The 21,714-nt window shown below is 39.5% G+C and overlaps 1 protein-coding gene across 1 annotated transcript in view; it reads left to right on the plus strand.

Annotated features, from left to right (window-relative positions):
• ADGRV1 (adhesion G protein-coupled receptor V1) overlaps positions 1 to 21,714 on the plus strand; it is a 540,993-nt gene that overhangs the window by 143,395 nt on the left and 375,884 nt on the right. Inside the window, exons 46-53 of the mRNA XM_043913586.1 lie at positions 1,885 to 2,042; positions 2,133 to 2,279; positions 2,602 to 2,709; positions 6,471 to 6,735; positions 7,477 to 7,599; positions 14,486 to 14,708; positions 15,039 to 15,243; positions 19,331 to 19,477. Coding sequence (XP_043769521.1) covers positions 1,885 to 2,042; positions 2,133 to 2,279; positions 2,602 to 2,709; positions 6,471 to 6,735; positions 7,477 to 7,599; positions 14,486 to 14,708; positions 15,039 to 15,243; positions 19,331 to 19,477 — 1,376 coding nt within the window. The remainder of the gene's footprint in view (positions 1 to 1,884; positions 2,043 to 2,132; positions 2,280 to 2,601; positions 2,710 to 6,470; positions 6,736 to 7,476; positions 7,600 to 14,485; positions 14,709 to 15,038; positions 15,244 to 19,330; positions 19,478 to 21,714) is intronic.

Genomic DNA, 21,714 nt, shown 5'->3' on the forward strand with positions numbered 1-21,714 from the left:
GAAACACAGAAGGGAAGAGGATCCAGACTGAGTCAAATGGAAGGAGCAGGGAGATGAGAAGGAGACTTAGAAGACCTGGTGAGAAACCCAGGGGGATGCAGGATTGCAGACAGCGGCAAAAGAGCTTCTTAAAAAGAGAGGAATGGTAAATTGTGCCAACTGCTCATGAGAAGTAAAGTAAGATGAGAGCTGAAAAAAAATACTCATTGTCATTAGCAAGAGCTATTTGTTTAGAGGGATGCAACCCAAATAACATTTTGAATGGATGTGAGAGAATGCAGACCTCAAATATATGTTGCTAGCTCAAGAAGTTTGGCTGAGAAGGTAGAACCTAGCAAGACTAGTGGTGGGGGGTGGGTAGGATTCAGGGTTTTTGTTTATTCCTTTAGTTTGAAGAGACCTAAGCATGTGTAAATGCTAATGCAAAAGACCTAATAAGTAGAAAAGGATTGATATTTAGAAGAGAAAGGGAGTAATTAGTAGTGGTACAATTGCCTTGGGTTTCCCTGGTGACTCAGACAGTAAAGAATCTGCCTGTAATGTGGGAGGCCTGGGTTCGATCCCTGGGTTGGGGAGATCCCCTGGAGAAGGGAAAGGCTACCCATCCCAGTATTCTGGCCTGGAGAATTCTGTGGACACAGGAGCCTGGCAGACTACAGTCCATGGGGTCTCAAAGAGTTGGATACGACTAAGTGACTTCCACTTTCATAGTTGCCTGGAAGCCATGACGAGATGAGATCCAAAAAAAGAAAGATTATGGTTTCTAATTCAGAGTTAAACCTCATTATGGTTTGGGCTCTGCATGTGTTTTGTGGACGTACTTTTGAGAATATATGTTGGAAATTCTTAAATCTTAACAAGCATTTTTTATTCTTCATCCACCCTCTTCCTGAATTATGGTAGGGAAGGATTTAACCATATGGTTAAGATTCCAGTGCAGAATATTCATGCTCTGAATGCCAAAGCTGTGGTGTTTAGAAAGTGGCAAGGCAAGAGTCTAAAATATTGGATTTCTAGGAGAGGAAATCACCTGTGGATAGTACATAAAAGGCATTGGCGTTATGACTTATTGAACTAGTTATCTAAAAAGTGATCAGTAATTTACAGACAGCCCAGGTTTCAACCCTGACATTGTTCTTGGTATGTTACATTTGCACCATTAACTAAAGTTTAAATAGAACTGACCTTCATATATGGGAAACTGTCATGATAATAGAACATAGAAGGATTTTTAAAAGGTATTCTTCATTAGGTGGAGTTTTTTTGTTTTTGTCTTTGTTTAATTGTAGCACAGAATTTTAGCACATGTATGTAGTGTAATTATAGTGCAGAATTTTAGGAGACGCAGGCTGATCAAATTTGATAGCCTCTGGTAGGGAGTCTGCTTTGACATTCTTAAAATATGTAACACGTGAAGTTAGAAATTATTGGTTGGGGGGTAGTTTCAAATTAATAGTGTTAAGTTTTTAAAACCCAACATTTAGCACGTTTCCATAAAAGGTGTTTATTACTTTTAAATTTCTCAGTTGTATTTTCATCATCTTTATGGAAGCTGATAAAAATCATACTGATATATTTCCCTTAAAAATATACATTTAATATTTATTTATAAATATACTCCAGAAAAGTCTTTGTGGGTTTAGATATTAAAAATTTTTCTTGTTTTTGTAAGTTGATACTGTTAGTTACTGGTTTGAAATTCTCTAGTTTGTCTCTTTTCTTTTATATACACACACACACACACACACGCACGCACACTTGCTTACCATGGAAACATTTTCATTTCTAGTAACAAACTCATTAGTTTCACTGTTTAAATAAACCTTGACTAGGTGAAGTCTGGAGAGGATTTTACACAAGGAAATCATGATTTTTGTTTTTCAGGGGGAATGGATGTTATGTTTTCTATGTTTCAAAGCTTTCTGGATGCATCAGCTTCTGGCTGGTGTTTCTTTACTTTGGAAGACTCAGTACATGGTTTAATGTTAAGAAAATTGTCTTCTACTCTTTACCGATGGCAAGGGATTTTTGTTCCATTTAAGGTAAGCATAACTTACGTTATGGTACAAAGACTAAAATGTACATGTAGATTTTGGATGCTTCCTGAATTCGTGTTATTCCTCGTTTCTCAGGATTTAAGTGTAGAAAATCCTAAAACATGTGAAGCTTTTAATATTGGTCTTTCCCCCTACTTTGTGATTACTCATGAAGAAAGAAATGAAGAAAAGTCTTCTGTTAATAGTGTGTATACATTCACATCTGGATTCAAATTATTCCTGGTAAAAAAACTTCACTTTATTTGTAGATTGCTTTATTTAAAAGAAAAATCAGATTTGTGAGACTGAGCTAAGTAGAAGATAGTATATGTTCTATGTTAACATGATAAGGGGCTTTTGTAAGTTGGCACACATTTAGCAAGTTGTCTTAATCCAGGGATATTTTTGCCTTTCTTGAAATGACACCTAGATATGCTTACCTAGGGATCAGAATGATTTTTCAAGTTTTGAGCTTCAAATATTTACTCAGCTTTACTGTATTCAGGGCTTTTCTTCTTAAAGTTTCCTTTAAATTTTTATCATCACTATTCTGTGTTCCTTGCAGGTACAAACAATCAATATTTCAGAAACATCTCAAGTAAGATATTTTACTTCAGACAGTCAAGATTATTTGATTGTTGCAAGTCAAAGTGATGATTCTCAATTAACTCAGGTTTGATTCTTTTAAATTGAATTTTTTAACATAATCATTGAAACACATAAAAGGTGTAGCCTGTAGGTTTGGTATAAAAGAAAAGCATAATTTGATTGTGGTAAAGTAGTAAAGAAGAATATAGATATTGATTAATTTTTAAATGATATAGTCTTCAAGAGCCAAGTGTAAAAATAGGCATGAACATTTAATTAGAATTTAATTGCATTGGAAAACATGGAGAAAAATCACACAACTGGTTTCACAGAGCTTCATCTTAACATTGCCAAAGGGGCACATAACATCACCACAGAAATTCCATATGTGTCTAATAAGCTGTATCACAGTGTCTTAAAAATATGTACTTGATAATTTTTGTCATTCCCCCAACTTCTATACCTGCTTCTTATCTCTTCACTTTGAGTTTATGACTTTGTTGAAATGAGAGCTACAAGGTAGAGATTACTCATCTTCCCAGCCCCAAATTCAGATAGCCCCCAATACCATCTTATTCCTCCTCCTGTTGCAATGGCAAAAGTGCTTCTTTTATAAAAACCAGGCTCCTCACATAGGGGGTCCCTATTTGCTTCATCAGGGTTAGTTATTGCCTCTACTGTGTCACTAGCATCTTTCTCAGATTATTTTCAGTTCAGTTCAGTTGCTCAGTTGTCTCCAGTTCTTTGCGACCCCATGAACCGCAGCACACCAGGCCTCCCTGTCCATCACCAACTCCCGGAGTCCATCCAAACCCATGTCCATTGAGTCAGTGATGCCATCCAACCATCTCATCCTCTGTCGTCCCCTTCTCCTCCTGCCTTCAATCTTTCCCAGCATCAGGGTCTTTTGCAATGAGTCAGCTCTTCTCATCAGGTGGCCAAAGTATTGGAGTTTCAGCTTCAACATCAGTCCTTCCAATGAACACCCAGGACTGGATGGATCTCCTTGCAGTCCAAGGGACTCTCAAGAGTCTTCTCCAACACCACAGTTCAAAAGCATCAATTCTTCGGCGCTCAGCTTTCTTTATAGTCCAACTCTCACATCCATACATGACTAGTGGAAAAACCATAGCCTTGACTAGACGGACCTTTGTTGGCAAAGCAGTGTTTCTGCTTTTTAACATGCTGTCTAGGTTGGTCATAACTTCCCTTCCAAGGAGCAAGCGTCTTTTAATTTCATGGCTGCAGTCACCATCTGCAGTGAGTTTGGAGCCCAGAAAAGTAAAGTCAGCCACTGTTTCCACTGTTTCCCCATCTATTTGCCATGAAGTGATGGGACCGGATGCCATGATCTTAGTTTTCTGAATGTTGAGCCTTAAGCCAACTTTTTCCAATCTGTGTAATAATCTTCACATTTAAAAAGTGATTTCTCTCCTGATCTCATCCCCCTTTACTTGTTTCATTTCTTTTCTCCCCTCTGTAGTAAGATACCTTCAAAGAATCATCCACCTGCTTTGTAAACTTCTTCATGATTACTGATGACACCTGGCTTGGAAATACAGTGGATGTTTTTGTCTGTTATTATTTTGCATTACTTCCCATTAGCATTTGACAGTCACCTCATTCTCAAACTTAAAGCATCTCTTCTCTTGATTTTTGGGATACCACACGGATTTTTGTTCTGTTTGTCTATGTCATCTTTCTTGGTCTGCAATGCTCCTTCCTTCTCCCTTTTCTGAACATAGATATCTTGGAGTTTTCCAGGTTCAGTTTTTTCCTCAGTTATTAAAAAAATTTTTTTTAATTTATTTTGAATTGGAGGACAATTGCTTTACAATATTGTGTTGGTTTCTGCCATACATCAACACGAATCAGCCATAGGTATGTCCCCTCCCTCTTGACTCTCCCTTCCCACCTCCCACCCCACCCCGCCCCTCTAGGTTGTTAAAGAGCACTGGGTTGAGCTCCCTGCATCATTCAGCAAATTCCCACTGACTGTCTGTCTTCCACATGGTAAAGTGTGAGTTTCAGTGCTGCTCTCTCGGTTCATCCCACCCTCTTCTTCCTGCGCCATGTCCACAAGTCTCTTCTCTACGTCTGTGTTTCCATTGCTGCCCTGCAGATATCAGATTAAGGTTTGTTTTTTTTTTTTAAATTTATTTTTTTTTATTAGTTGGAGGCTAATTACTTCACAACATTTCAGTGGGTTTTGTCATACATTGGTTCACAATTCTTTTTTTTTTCCCCTCTCCACTCACTCTGAGTGTTTTTATCAGTCCTGCTACTCTGAATATCAACTATAGGCTGTCTTCCAAATTTGCCAGTAGCCTTTTCTCTGTATTCTAGACTTCCTGTCTAACTGCATGTTGGCATGTCCCCTTAGATTTATTTTATGTATCTCAGATTTAACATATCACAAACTAAACTGTAGATCTTCTCTATGAAACTTGTTTCAAGTGTGTGCTTTTGTCTTGGGAGATAGTACCCTCATAAATGCGATTGCTCAAGATAGAATGCTAGGCTATAACTTCCTTGATTTTTTCCTAGTTATTCATTCCCATCTAATTTATTATTAAGTGTTTTTGATTATATCTCCCCATACCTTTTTTGAGTATGGGCAGTTCTTTTCATCTCTGCTGCTTCCTCCCCTAACCAGGTCCTTGTCACTTCTCAGCACACTAGTAGTAGTAGCCTCCTAGCTGGTTCTCCAAACTTCTCAGATCCATGTGCCAAGTAGCTGGAGTAATCTTTAAAAAATATTAATTCATGTTGCTCCTCATTTTAAAATTATTCAGTGATTTCCAATAATGTTTGAAATAAATTCTAGATTATTTAATACAGATAGTTAATAGTATAATTGTATCATCTTCTCTGCCCAGCACAGCGCTGGGTTATGTCTTTTGCCCTGCAATGATTAAGATCATCTCATTCACCCTTCCTACAATGATTGTCTCTTTCACCCTCTAAAGCATCCCTGTGATAAATTGTGTGGTCACCCAACAAAAGGAGCCTCATGATCTTACCTGTCCGGTCTTATTTTCGTTTCCCCTGTGTTGTCAACTCCATTCCAGTGGGGCCAATCTTCATTCAGGTCGTGACGAACTTTTTCTACCTTAGAAAGTTTGTCATGCCAATTTTTCTCATTTTATTTCCTAGGACAGTCCTAATTCTCTATCATACCTTCCTAATTGTTATGTTCAGCACTTGTCTCAGGTTAACAATCATACATTTATTTATGTGTTTATTGTTTGCCTTTTCCTACTAGTTAGTAAGATCCATAAAGGGAGAAGCAATTTTGTCTATAACTTCTTGCATAATGTTTGGCTTATATGTAGTTCCTTGTGAAAGTGACCAGATGGCATAAGAAATCAGGTGGATTCAGGGTTTTAAATACATGAACACTCACCTGAGACCTTGTATGCATTGCCACCTGCAGGAGTAAAAAGTTTAGATGTTTATCTTTATATTCTGTTGCTTAAGGAGTGAGTAATGATAATACAGTATTGCAAGTATTCTTTTCCAGTTCTAAAGTTTTCGTATTTAAACAAATATTTTTTTCCTGTTTTTGAATTTCTCTTCTCTTGCTGTCACCCACCCGTGCCCAGATGTATATTTGAAATTTATTTATTTTCAAATAACTTCTCTTCAAATCTGTGTATGCAGAGGCACACACAGAGATAAAAAGAGGGAGAGAGCAATGAGAAAGCATCAGTTTTGATATTTTCTCATTTATGCAAGTACCTTCCTAACTAAAGAGTCCTAGAGAGTAAACATATGATATTGGCTTCATTCTTCCAAGTGCTGAGTTCCTAGTCATCAGTGTTTTCATTTGATCATTCCCTGCAGGTCTTCAGATGGAATGGAGGAAGCTTTGTGTGGCATCAGACCCTCTCTGTCCGAGGTGTGCTGAGCATGGCCTTGTTCACCAGAGGCGGCGTTGTGTTTTTAGCCATTTCACAGGCTAATGCCAGGTCAAACTCCCTTTTACTCAGGTGGTCCAGCAATGAGTTTGTTAACTTCCAGGAAGTTCCCATCAGTGGAACAACACAAGTGGAAGCCTTGACTTCAGGCGATGATATTTACTTAATTTTTGCCAAAACTATCTTTCTAGGTAAGATGATAGAGTGTTTGCAGGGCATAGTGTTTGCAAGTTGTTATCAAAAGTATCTTACATTCATATTATGTTCATATGAAAATACTCTTGTAATTTTTTTTAGCTAATCTGTACAATATTTCTTGTTGGATCTATTGACTGTCAGGTAAAAGTGGATTTGGGGAACAAAGAAAAACATTTTAAGTGTTATGTCCATAACCTGTAGGTTTTCTGAACCTCTGTATTAAAGACACTAAAATAAAACTGGAGTTGGGTGGGTAAAGTAGAAAGAATTATGAAAATTTTACACTATATGTGCAAACAGATAACTTTTTATATGACTGTACTTAGGATGCTATGGATAATCTGCAGTGGTAATAAATAGTGCCAAGTGACTTTTGATGAGACCATTTAAAAATACTCTCTGATTACAAATATGCTTTTTTTATGCTTAGTGGTAGTTTAATAGGTAAAGTTTCAGTATTCCTAAGAAGTAAAACTTCAGTATTCTTTTTTTTTTATATCAAATCATAATTAGTGGCTAAACCATGCTTATACTTCTTGTGGTGAATGCAAAAATGCTTTTGAAGTGTTTCCAAGTTGTATTTTTGTTTCATTGAATGAATTCTGAGGAAATGTCATATGGTTTGTTTCTTTAATTAAATCTAACATTTTTATTATAGTTTTATTGTATAATTTTGTCATTTTTTTTTTCTGTAACTTTTGCCTTCAGATTGTTCTTTTATTCTGTTATTGTAGGAGATCAGAATTCGGTTAACATTTTCGTCTGGGAGGCAGGACAGTCTTCTTTCAGATATTCTCAATCCTTGGATTTTGCAGCTGTTAATAAGATCCACTCCTTCACACCAGCTTCAGGAATAGGTAAAGCATTTCAACTGTTAACTGATCTTAAAGGAAGTGTGGAAACCTGGAATGGTTTCAGTCTCATTGAATCAGAGCTAGTATCACTAGGTACTTTAATACGGATGTAAAATTAAAATCTATTCAATAATATTTCCAGAATTCTTAGAATTTCAAAAGGAATGGACCCTGTGTTTGAGAAGAATCAGAATGACTAAAATAGTTCAGTCACTCTGTCATGTCTGACTCTGCGACCCCACGGACTGTAGATGCCAGGCCTCCCTGTCCACCACCAACTCCCGGAGCTTGCTCAAACTCAAGTCCATCGAGTCGGTGATATCACCCAACCATCTCATCCTCTGTTGTCCCCTTCTCCTCCTGCCTTCAGTCTTTCCCAGCATCAGGGTCTTTTTGAAGGAGTCATTTCTTCACATCAGTTGGCCAAAGTATTGGAGTTTCAGGTTCAGCATTAGTCCTTCCAGTGAATATTCAGGACTGATTTCCTTTAGGATGGACTGGTTGGATCTCCTTGCAGTCCAAGGGACTCTCAAGAGTCTTCTTCAACACCACAGTTCAAAAGCATCAATTTTAAGGGGGGAAACTATTAGTGAAGGATAAATAAAGATAATGTATTTCTTTTGTCTAGAGAAAATGCAGAGTAACATTCCACAAGCTTTTTAAAATATGAAAATATTTATAAGTGGGATAGCAAATATCCACATTTAAGAGTTTGTTTAAAGTCAGATAATGATTATGAGAATTCTGCTTTCCTTCTTCACTCTCCGAACTGTCTCCTTCAGTCAAAATCCCTTCTTAGTCCTCTGTACCGTAAATCCACATCAGAAATATAAGCAGTCTTTTAACCTCAATGGTTTCACAAAGTCTGTTAGTGAGAACCCAAGGGGTTAATGCTATCTGGAGGCGTAGGATTATTTTCTGAGTTGGTAAGAAATCACTTGAGCTGAGAGGCACCTAGTGGCCATGAGGTGAAGAAGCCAAGGACAGTTGACCTGGTGAGGTTGGAGGCTGCCTCCCAGAGCAGGTGTGAACAGCTCGGAAGGCGAGAGCATGAGAGTGTGTCCCTTGTGAGGTGCCCTGTGGAACTTGGAGGCCAACCGTGAGCGACTCAGCAGGCGAGTCTGAATAAATCTGGGTCCCACTTGCGAACTGAGACACAGCGGTTCAGTGTGAATTAAATAGCATCATTTGTTAAATAGATATATGTAAGTCAGTGTTAAAGTTGTGAAGAATTCCTCACCTTCAAAGGCTTAATGTCTGATTGGAGAAGCAAGAAAAATAGGAAGAGAAATATTCAATGTAGGGTACCGATCCTGTTTGCTGTGTGAATGATATAGCATTGGAGTGGTTAAAAGGTCGAAGAGGGGAGCTTGAGCTATGCCTGGGTGCATTGGCAGGAAATACTGTAGGCAGGGGCAGAGTTGTGAGTGAAAGAGAAAGGCAGAATGTCTGTGACATTGAGGGCACAGTGAAGAGACTGGAGTGCAGAGGACAGAGGCTTGGACTCAGAATCGGTGGTGGTAGGGTTGAGGACAGACAGGCTAGAGTCTGTGCAAGAAGGCCTGGGGGTTGAACTGGGCCCAGGGGTAGTTCAGCAGTTCCTAAACATTTTGTTCTTAGAAACTTTTCACCTTCTTAAAAAATTTGAGGGCCTTGAAGAGTTTTGGTTTGTGTGGGTTATATTTTTTTTTTTATATTTATTGATATTTATTATATTAGAAATTAAATCTGAGCAATTTAGAAGATACGAATTCATTTAAAAGTGAAAAGTGAAAATCGCTCAGTCGTGTCCGACTCTTTGTGACCCCATGGACTGACCGTACAGTCGGTAGAATTCTCCAGGCCAGGATACCAGAGTGGGTAGCTGTTCCCTTCTCTATATTCATTGAAAAATGGCAGCAGTAAACTCATTACCTGTCAACATAAATAATATCCCTTTTAATTTTAAAAACAAAGCCTTTATAAGAAGAGTGGCACTGGCTTTTTTGTTTTTGTAGATCTCTTTACTATCTGGTTTAGTAGCTGGATTCTCATGTCTGTATCTGTAATTCAGCCTTTTGCAATAATATCAGTCATCTGGCCTATGGGAGATCCCACTGGGCCCTCGTGAGAGAATGTGAGTGAAGTAGACAGACAGCATCTTGGTATTATTAGGGAAGTTGTTTTGCCATCATACAACCTCTTAGAGGGTCTCAAGGACGCTTAGGGGTCCCTGGACTCCCTGTGAGCGTTGCCGAGGTAGAGAAATCCTCACACGCGTTTCAAAGGCAGATGACGCCCCAAGGTGGTTCTACGACCCCCATCTGTCCTCACCGCATGGGACACGCTGTGCTGTGTGCAGCCACCGAGGCAGCAGGAATGGAGACTCCTCAGTGGGGGGTTAGAGGTGAGGGGCTGAGTCAGGAGGACATCAGTAAGAGGACCTTACTGGGGGTCGTTGAGTTCACAGGAGTTAAAAGTCTACAGAGAAAATGCTGTTGGGAAGAGGAGGGAATTTTGTACAGATGCAGGAATCTGTGGGTCTTCCTCTTAGCTGCCCGCCCGCTGCTTTCTCGGTCAGGTGCTAGAGCCTTCAGGCACGGTCACCTCAGCCACCTCAGCCCCGGCCCAGGACTCGGAGCTCATTTCCCTCGTGTTCGTGGTAGATGGCTTATCCCGCTGTCCTGTGCTTCCACGGGTCCTGCTCCCGCTCCTCGGCCCTGCGTCCAGGCAGGTGTCCACGCGGTGTGCTCCGCTCGCTCCGGGCGCTCGGTCATTCTCCTGCCTCCGCCCCGGTCCTGTGTCTGCTGCCAGCCCCCTGTCTGTGCCCGCTCTGCTCAGGCTTTTCTTCAATACCTTCCCGTTACATTGTCAGCCTCTGACAGCCTCTCGGTCTGTGAAGCTGGTCTGTGACAGCCACCTCTGTCTTCCTTCTCACTCACTCAGCAATCGACTTACTGAATAGATTCTGTATCTTCCATCATGTGTTTGTTTAGTTTTTGTCCGCTTGTCCTTTAATTTTGTGCCTTTATCATATTTTTTTTTTAGACCTCAAGTTTTCAAGTGGACTAACTACATTTACTTGAGCTACTTATTATGATTCAAAATAGTCACCTAATGAACGTGTTTAAGGATGAAGAGTGCTGCCTGAATGGGCCTTTAATTGAAGTTATAGAATTCCCTTTAAAGACTTTAAAAAGATAGAATAGGCACACTTTCTAAAAGAATTTGTGGAAAATTCTGCCGGAGGCTTGTTAAGGGACCATTGTGAGGTCTCTTTATTTCCTTTGTTTCTGTGACTTGAGGATGCAGAAGTATGAAAAGAATAGGTAATTATTTAGAATGGCTTATTATAGATCTCCTGAAAGCTGAAATTATGCATTAAATAATATGCAAGGACTTTCTTATTTTGAACGTGTCAAATATTTTATTAAAAGTATTAGATTGGAGCCATGACTTGGAGGATTACATATTTATTCTGGTTAATGACTTGACAGAGATTAGTGACTGAATTCTTTAAATGAAAGAGGAAGAATGAATATAACAAAGACTGCCAAGACATATAAACCTGACTTCCCCTTCTTCCTTTTTCCTTCGTTATTTAATAGGTATTTCTTAGTGCCAGTTATGTGCTCAGAATAGTGGTAAACCCCGAGAAGACAGGGGTAAGCAAAATCAGGTATAGTTCTTGCCCTGAAGAAGTTTTAACATCTAATAGGAAAGAAGGGCCATTATATGTAATCACACAAGTTAAGTTTTTGGCTACAAGCAGATAACTGCAGTGAAAAAATAAAGAATTTGCATAATACAAAGATGAATGACCTAGTCTAAGGTATGCCCAGAATAGAAGAAACATTCACTTGTGAACTATAGGATGAGTAGGGGTTGATGAGGCAAAGATTTGAGCATGAGGCAGGCTCTAGGCAGCAGGAGCAGCCTGGGTAAAAAGGCCAGTGTCTGGGAAAGGACCAGGAAGAGGGCAGTCTGGCAGTGAGGGCAGAGTGGTCCAGAGTGTAACTGAGGATGTAATCAGATAGGCCAGAGGGACTTAAAGGGCTATTGGTTTTATCCTGTAATATTAGGGTGCCTTTTATGAGACTGCGGTGAGGAGATGAAAAAGAGAAGGGTGCAGAGAGAGAGAGAGAAAGAGGAAGACAGACAATGAGACACAGATTGTGAGAGTGAATGAGTGAGTGTGTGCGTGTTTTCAAAATGGAGTGTGGATTGCCAATGTGAGAGAGCTTAGAGGCTGGTAAGAGAAGATGTCTATAGACAAGCTGGAGGCTCTCATCACAATTCAGACTAAAGGTCTCGAACTGGTGGAGCTTGGAAAGCGGTAGGTGACAAAGTACAAGGTCAGAGAAGTAGATTCATTCAGAAGCTGTCTCACAGGTTGTGGGAGCTGATGGTCGATTAAATATGGGGGTAGATAAGGGCGTGAATGCCAAGAAGGAGCCCTCAGTTCATTTGCTCAGTCGTGTCCGGCTCTTGGCGACCCAACTGGCTGCAGCACGCCAGGCCTCCCTGTCCATCACCAACTCCCGGAGCTCGCTCAAACTCATGTCCATCGAGTCGGTGATGCCATCCAACCATCTCATCCTCTGTCGTCCCCTTCTCCTCCTGCCTTCAACCCCTCCCAGCATCAGGGTTTTTTTCTAATGAGTCAGTTCTTCACATGAGGTGGCCAAAGTATTGGAGTTTCAGCTTCAGCATCAGTCCCTCCAGTGATTATTCAGGACTGATTTCCTTTAGGATTGACTGGTTTGATTTCCTTGCAGTCCAAGGGACTCTAGAGTCTTCTCCAACACCATAGTTCAAAAGCATCAATTCTTTGGTGCTCAGCCTTCTTTATGGTCCAGCTCTCACATCCATACATGACTAATGGAAAAACCATAGCTTTGATTCTACGAACCTTTGCCAGTAAAGTAATGTCTCTGCTTTTTAATATGCTGTCTAGGTTGGTCATACTTTTCTTCCAAGGAGCAAGCATTTTTTAATTTCATGGCTGCAGTCACCATCTGCAGTGATTTTGGAGCCCAAGAAAATAAAGTCTGTCACTGTTTCCATTGTTTGCCCATCTATTTGCCGTGAAATGATGGGACTGGATGCCATGATCTTAAGTTTTTTGAATGTTGAGTTTTAAGCTTTTCCTCTATCCTCTTTCACTTTCATCAAGAGGCTCTTTAGTTCCTGTTGGCTTTAGTCATGCAACTTTCTTTGTCCACATGCACTTTTTAAATAATCCTATACAGTTGCCTTCCTTTGGGATACTTTTTCTTTCTTTTTTTAAAAATAGTTTTGATATATGGAAGAGAATTCTGTAATCAGTACTAGTTAAAATTTTGTTCCGTGGAGTAGGTAGAGATTTAGGAATATTTTTTCCTTTATAAATTCTCTGTCCAACATCATAATCTTGAACAAATATGCATGTCTATTTTTTGAGAAAGTACTCTCTGCATACATATATGTAGATTTGAGCCTGTATGTTTCCTGCTCTGAATGCCTGATTATCTATTTGCTGCCTTGTCATTCTAATGAGATTGCAAGGATTTGAATAGAGTGTATCTCTAAGGGTTAAGCTACATAATCAGTGATATTCAGAACACTTCAGTTTATGATTCTGGTTAGACTATAAAATCAGTTAAACTTGAGAGATGTTGTGATTCATCTGAGGAGTTTGCTCTTTACTGACTGTATGCCATTTTACAAAGCTGTATGAAAAATATTTGATGAGTTTAAAATGCAGGTTTATTAATAACCTTTCTTGATCTTTACTATGTAACATTTACTAAACTGAAATAGTACTTAATTTAATTACCATAGATAAACATGATCAATAGTTCTTGATATTTAATAATAAGGATATGGGATTTTCCATTTTAACCTATTGGCTGCAACTGTAGAAAGACCCATGTTTTTGGATCTGTGTGCTATTTTAATGCATAGTCAATCTTATAAGATATCTTCTTATTCCAGTGTGTTTTTCCAAGTATTGGAATTTGTGCATGTTTCTGGCTTTTCTTCCCAGTTTTAAGTCTGAAGATTGCTGAATGGTATATACAATGTAGTGAGCCCCCTTCTGCTCCTAACTTTTGTAGATATAAGTATATGCCGTTTCTTTGAACTATTAAGAGCATGCTTTCCTACCAGCATTTCAAAAAGCATTGGCAGAATATACTGAATATATTGGCATTTATTAAATACAGACTATACTCAAGGATCATAAATTTGCTAATATCCTTAGGACATCTTTAAGAATTTATCAGATGAGAATAAAATGATTACCCCTGTCTCTAGTTAATATTGACAAATAGAAAACAAAAAGAAGCATCCAAGGGAGGGGAATAATTAAATATATTTTAATATTAGTAGACTAGTATCTGTGTATAAAATTATAAATCTGGATGCTACACAGCAAAGTGTAAAACTGTATATAATGTACATTATAAGTACAGCATTAAGCTTTTTAATTAAGATTTCTCACATTTAGACTATTTATAATTTGTCAATTGTAAATTCATATGGATTCACTGGAAAGGAAAATGCAAAAATGAAACTTTCAGTGGTAGAATTACCAGTCTTGTTCATTTTAGAAAGTATCTTTCAGTGCTATTCAATAAATACATATTAGGGTGAATTAAGAGTTTAAAATCCATTTGAGTTTTATTAGCTTTTGATTTTTTTAGACAAGAGGATTGTGGATACATTGTCAGACTGACTTGGTTGTTTCACAGTATTTTAAAGTTATTGTTTATATCCAGTTGTTTCAGAGATTGTACCATATTTAGTTACTTCAGCAATCTAAATGTAGCTTTGTGAGGTGGGAGAGTTTTGTTGCTATATCCCTGTTGGGAGCCTGTGAGTTGACATTCACTTTTCATTCTGGTTCCTTTCTCTTTCCTTCCTACAGTCCACATACTTCTTGTTGGCCAAGCTGTGTCTGCGCTTTACTGCTGGAATTCAGAGCTGAATCACTTCTCTTTTATTCTTGAAGCACCATCTGCTTATGATGCAGCCTTTGTTACAGTGAAGTCCCTTAATTCAAGCAAGAATTTAATTGCTCTTGCAGGAGCCACCCACTCACATATATACGAGCTAGCCTACATCTCAAGCCAGTCTGACTTTATTCCTAGGTAGGTCCAGCATTTAATGTTGAATGTCTTTATCTCACCATAATTTTATATGGCACTCATTTTTAAGTCTTTAGGTAGTGATGGAAAAAATATACTAAATATATGAGCTATTTATAAACCAGAAGTTTGGTTATTATCCATATTTCTAATATATATTCTTCCAGGTTGATTAGTATTAATTATGTTTTGGATTAAAATTTTACTTATGAAATGTGATTTCTGCACACTTTTAGTAGTAATCAATGCTATGAGAATTTTATGATTACTCTACCATTTATATGTCTTTAATTTGTTGTAGTAGACTGATTTTATATATACTTCTTATGCTAGTTCAGGTGAATTGATATTTGAGCCTGGAGACAAAGAAGCTATAATAGCAGTAAATGTCCTTGATGATACAGTTCCGGAGGAAGACGAATCCTTCAGAGTTCAGCTTAAAAATCCCAAAGGAGGAGCAGAGATTGGTATTAATGGCTATGTACAAATAACTATTCTGTCTAATGATGATGCCTATGGAGTTGTTGGATTTGCTCAGGTAAAGATCCCACACTTAGAAGGCAAATGGTTTATTCATGGTGTTACTTTTTAGCTGCTATCAGCCCTCACTGATTCATATTTTGAGTGTCTTAAGCCCCTCTTTTTCTCCCTTTCCCGCTTCACCCCCTACTCTGCATTATAAGGTGAATTCTACTGATGATTGAAGTTTATAGACTTGCACAGTGGACCCTTGAGTCACCTTGACTTGACCTTGTTTTGGTACTGATCCCCTTTATAAGATTGAATTTGAAATGGTACTAGCTGGCCTTAGTCCAGGAGTTTGGCTCTGCTGTTACCCTTGTTTCCAGAGGGTAATAGTGAAGCAGATTCCAAGTACACTATACACTGTCTTGTCACACACATCACCTGCAAATATATTACTGTCCGTTTATGCCTTTGTTGCTTCTTTATGAGAGAAAGAGAGAGAGATGTTTACAATTACATGTGTGCTCTACACATGGACATGCTGTTTGCTGAGGAAAGAGACCTGTGCAGTTCTTCCCAGGTCGACTTCCACACCCAGACTTCACATCCTTGTGTTGTTGCTAAGTTACTAAGTCATGTCCGACTCTTTGCGACCCCATGGACTGTAGCCCACCAGGCTCCTCTGTCCGTGGGATTTCCCAGGCAAGAATCTTGGACTGGGTTGTCATTTCCTTCTCCAGGGGAACCTTTCCAAACCAGGGATCAAAACTGAATCTCTTACATCTCCTTCATTGGCAGGCAGATTCTTGACCAATGAGCCCCCTGGGAGGCCCTTCACCTTCCTTTGCCAGTGAGGAAAAGGTCACTCCCTATTTTGCATCATTTGGTCCTATTTGCAAAATGTATCCTGATTTCTTAATTAGAGTTACAGCTGCAGCTATCTTGTATGTTTTTTTAAAAATACTCTGCAAGTAAGGAAACCCTGACAGAACCTGACTTAAACACCTGGGAGATGTCTACCGAGGAGGTGGGCTTGGAGTTGCCTGGTTGTTCTGCTCTGTCACTGTGGCTCAGATTCTTTCCGCTTCTCTGCTTTGCCAGCCCAAAGCTTATCTTTCATTTTGTTGTTCGAAAGCTGCTCCTGTTGTAAAGGCTACTGCTTTCTTGTCCATGTTTGTTCATGGCCGGTTGTGAGAAGAGAGATGCTTTGTGTGGCTCTTGGTGTAAGAAAGAAGTTTCCCAAATGCCTCTTTGTATGTCTCATTGCCCAGAACTGGGGTGAAAGGCTCACTTACTTGGTCATTTATTCATTCAAGTAGCAGCGAGGTCTAACTCACACTTGAAAGGACATTATGTTCATAGAATTGAGACTAGGTTGTATGTGGGCAAGGACTGAAGTAGACCAGGTAGGAGACCAGAGCAGAAATGAGCAATGCAGCGGAAAGTAGACTTAGAGCAATTCAGCAGAAAATGATAGAGCCATGGGGAGCATGAATGTGCCTTTCACCAAGACACAGCCTCTGCAGAAGGAGCAGTTTTGGGGGATAAAATGCGGAATTTGGGTCTTACTAATGCTTCCACAGGTTGTGGGATCACTCTGTTACCCAGCCCATCCATTTCTGAAGCCAAAGGCAGGTCAGCTTCCTGTGTGGCAGCTCTGCCCAACAGAATTATAATATGAGCCCCTGGGTAACTCTGAGTTTTCTAGAAGCCCCATTAGAAAAGCAAAAAGAAACGTGTGAAGTCAGTTTTCATGTTTTACTTAACCCAGTATATTTGAAATACTGTTGTTTCAACATGTAGTCAACGTGGAATTACTTAGGAAATATTTGACACCCCTTTTTTCATATTTTGTCTTCAAACCCAGTGGGCATTTTTACTCTTAGAGACTAGTCCTATTTTAGGTGCTTAGGAGCCACATGTGGCAAGTGGCTGCTGGTGGGACAGAGTAACCCTAAGACATGAGCTGTGGGAGGGTTCGAAAGAAAGAAGACACCCTCCTTCCCCACCAGGCGTTCGCATGACTTGTTCCCTCACTTTATTTCCTCTCTGCTGAAATGCCATCTTAACAGAAAGGCCTTTTATGATTGAAAAATGCAACTCCCACCAGCAGTCTATCACTTTTTATTTCACCTTAATCTTCCTTACAGCGCTTACAGCAGCCTAGTTTGTCTGTTTCTTTTCGCTAGTATTTAAGAGCATGAGGGACTTCCCAAGAGGCGCTAGAAGTAAAGAACTCACCTGCCAATGCAGGAGACATAAGAGATGCGGGTTCAATCCCTGGGCCGGGAAGATTCCCTGGAGGAGGGCATGGCGACCCACTCCAGTATTCTTGCCTGGAGAATCCCACGGACAGAGGAGCCTGGCGGGCTTCGGTCCATAGGGTCACAAAGTGTTGGACACAACTGAAGCTGCTTAGCATGCGTACATGCAAGAGCGTGAGGGCTCTCATACCGCTCTCTCTGAATCAGAGAAGTGCCCGGCACCCAGTCGGTCCTTCCTGTGAACCTGTCATTATGCAGGAGAGGAAACAGAAGCCTCCCGTGGGCTTCTCGGGGCCTCATACAAGTTTGGAGGGTGGAGCTGCAGCTTCTGGGGCAGGAACCCACATGCTCTGCCGCTCAGCTTCATCCTCTCCCCGCAAGTCATGCTGTATTTGGGGAGTTTATTGTGTTCCTCAGCTGCCTAAGCATAGACCTCTGTTTGTGAAACCTGTTTCATAATTGTTTCAGAACTATCAAATCACTGTGGTGTGATCCTTGCCAATAGACAGAATCCTAGGTTTTTCCAATCCACCCAGTCAAGTTCCTCAGTACAGGCCTCTTGTGTCTGGACAACGTCTTTCCAAGATGGGACTTAAGAAGATGTTGAGAATTTCTTGAATATTTTCTGGCTATATTAAATCCTTATTTTACCAATCCTTGTGAATAGATGGCATGAAGCCAGAGAGAGGCTTCTCTTTTGAAAAGTCTTTTTTTTTTTTTAAAGCATTGTCTTTTGTGAAGAAATTATACGCATATTTTAAAATCAAAGCACTTTCTGTAGGGATGTTTGATTGCCTTGAGCAGAATTTTATTACTGTGTAACATCTGTAACAGTGTGTTGAGATGCTGTGTAAAATATTGCTATAGGGTTGGATATCTTCTCAAATTAGCATTCTAACTAGAAGCTTTCATAAGCTTAAATGAAATTTCTTAATTTCATTTGAGAAATTAGTGGGGGAGTTTTTTTTTTCAGATTTAGTAAAGAAACAAGAAAAACCTTTCTGGAAGGATTTTTAAAAGTCTTTGTATTCTCTCTGTATTGCCTATGGAGGAAGCAGGGTTTTGTAAGAAGAGACTCTTTGGAGTATTAATTTTGAGGAAAAGTTCGTTAAAAGGCCTCAATAGAAGTTGTGGGCTTTGGGCAAAGAAAGTTCTAGTCAGAGAGATGCAGAAATCAGTTTGGAACAAAGGGCAGAGGCTCAGAAGTATAGGTGAGCAGAGGAGTAAGGGATTCTAGCAGGAGGGAGAGGGATCGTTCTGGCAGGAAAAACAGTTGTAAAGAGCATGGGCTAAGAATGTAACATCATCCGTGGGAACATCACAGCCTGTAGAAATGTTTCAGAGGATATGAATGTAAGGATAGGAAACATCTGTCAATGGTCAGAAAGGAGCTCCTGGGTTCTCATGATGTCATTACGTTTGGATGGGACCTTGCGGACCACGTAGACCAAACACTTATTTTACAATCAGGAAGCAAAGACCTGGAAGGATTGCTGGAGCTTTATGTAGTGGAGGAAGAAGGCTTTTGTGCTGACTTCCCTATGACATTGCTGTTCTACAAGCTGCTTACATGCTGTGTATACTGTTTAAAAAAATGAGCATGCTTTCTGAGTATAAAAATGATATACGTATATTGAAGAAAATTTGAAAAATACAGAGCTGGGGAAAAAGCTATAAAATTAACATTTTCATTTACTTTAACTCAGTCTTTTACTTATTCATACTTCCATGTTTTAAAGTACAGTCATGGTCATTCTATATTACCATTTTTAAAATTATTGTTTTTTACTTAATGTGTTATGTTGCTTAGTACTGTGAATTTTGCAAATGCATGATATCATGAAATAAACGTCTGCTTAGATAATAGCTCTCTGCAACTTCCTGTGTATTTTCCAGAATTCATTATATAAGCAAGTGGAAGAAATGGATCAAGATAGCCTGATAACCTTGAATGTGGAACGCTTAAAAGGAACATATGGTCGTATAACCGTAGCGTGGGAAGCCGACGGAAGTATTAGTGATATATTTCCTACCTTAGGAGTGGTATGTAATTTAGAAAATTATAGGAAAGTCACTTTTAAATTGTGGTTGCTATTGATCCATGGGACCAAACACTGCCCTGTGGGTGAAGTATTTGAGTTTGGCCATGTCACCACTGGATTCCGCCTAATCACCATAGAGAGGGATACACGTTAAGGTTAGTTTTATTGCTGTGATTCTTCCTTCTTGCCCCTGTAATATCAAAATTATCTGTAAAACAGTATCCCTTTTGAAATTCAGTACACTAGTCAGCCAAATTATGGGTGTATTACACTGTCAGAAAGATAAGACCAATGCATCTGGGGCTGGAAATGTGGTTTTGAGATCTGGGTAGAAGAGAAGCTATAAATAGAGAACACGTATATGTGAAATAGCCAGGTGTATGGGAAAATAGACCAGAGTTGTGTGCTCAGTAGTTGTTGAGTTTCCTATTTTCCAGCTCCAGGGAGGGGATGTGATATTGCATCCCCGATTTAGCGATCCTTGATCTCAGGTCACCTTCTGTTTTGGGGCATACATGTTTGTTCAGTTGCATCTAACTATCTGCAACCACCTGGACTGTAGCTCGCGAGGCTCCTCTGTCCATTGCATTTCCCAGGCAATAATACTGAAGTGGGTTGCCATTCCCTTCTCCAGGGGATCTTCCCTACCCAGGGATCAAACCCGTGTCTCCTGCATCTCCTATATTAGCAGGTGAATTCTTTACCGCTGAGCCACCTGGGAAGCCCTATGGGTCGTAATCTTGGGTGCAATAGTGTGCTGCAGCTGAGGACAGTTCCCGTGAGAAATACAGAAGCTGTTATTCCCAATAGCCGCGGGATGGGTACATAAGTCACAGGAAGGGGTCTGGGAGAGTATCACATTATATACTGTTGGCGGGTAGTAGACATTCATGACACAAGTTTGAGGATGGACTCAGAATGAGTCAAAGAAGTAGCTGACTCACAAAGAGAGGGCTCAGGGGCTTTTGGTTCCTAACTGGAGGATGACTTGTTTCCGTGACTTGTCTTGGGTCTCATAGATTACTCTTGTGTATTTTGCCCAAGTGTTTCTCTGAAGAGTGCTTTTAAAAGACCTCTTGTGGAATTTTCTCTAAACAGGGTAGGTGTTTATTATGGTTCATCATTTCTAGATTTCTGTATCATTGGAAAGATGATTGGAGCAAAGTGTCTTAAGGATATTATGGCAAATTTTATTGCAGTGAATATATATTCAAGCTACTAAAAACTTTAAGTTGTGTTTCTCAGGTTCTGAATTGTATTTCCCCAATTAGTATTTCTTGTGTAAGCATAATTAAAATTATTTCTAATTTAAATGCCAAAAGTGTCTTTAAGTATGGACTATAGTTTTGATGGGAAGTATTTTATCCAAAGGTGAGTAAATTCTGTAAAAGGTCAGATAGTAAATACTTTAGACATTAGGAGCTATAAGGTCTTTTCCCCAGGTGTCAGCTTTGCCTTTGTAGCACAACGGTAGCAATAGATAATATGTGATCAAATGAGTTTTTCTGTTTTCCAGTAAAACTTGATTTCTAAAAAATGGATTTACCAAAGGGCAGTAGTTTTCTTACTCCTGATTTTATTAATAAAGCTCTTGAGTTTATATCCTGAAGTGCCTTCTCCAGGTGGAGAGATGAGTGCCAGCAAAATAGTCTTGTAATGCTAGTTTAAATAGTTGTAACTAGTTTGTATCCCTGTTAATAAGTAAGTAAGTAAGTGTTAGTTGCTCAGTCCTGTCTGACTCTTTGTGACCCTATGGACTATAGCCCACCAGGCTCCTCTGTCCATAGAATTTCCCAGGCAAGAATACAGAAGTGGGTTGCTATTTCCTTCTCCAGGGGAACTTATCGACTTGGGGTCTGAACCTGAGTCTCCTGCCTTGCAGGTGGATTCTTTACCATCTGAGCCTCCAGGGAAGTCCTGTGTCCCTGTTACTAGAGGATCAAGTTTGAGGTGGGGAACAAAGGGAAATGGCATTCAAGAAACAGACAGGAGCCCTTTCAGAAAGGACTTCAGGTGCCTTTTAGCAAATTCAGTTTTGAATCTTCAGATAATGGAGACACAGAGGAGAGAGCTGCCCTGATTTGTATCTCTGTCTTTCTACTTCTATTTTGACTGAATCATTGTTAAATAATACATTCAGAGTTTAAGCAAGGGAAGTAGCATTCCTAGCAAAAATTTTGTAGAGGAAAATATTTAATGTTTATAGATTTTACATATGGTACCTAGGATTTAAATTTT

This window comes from Cervus elaphus, chromosome 9, assembly GCF_910594005.1.
Source record: "Cervus elaphus chromosome 9, mCerEla1.1, whole genome shotgun sequence".
NCBI classification, from domain to species: Eukaryota; Metazoa; Chordata; class Mammalia; order Artiodactyla; family Cervidae; genus Cervus; species Cervus elaphus.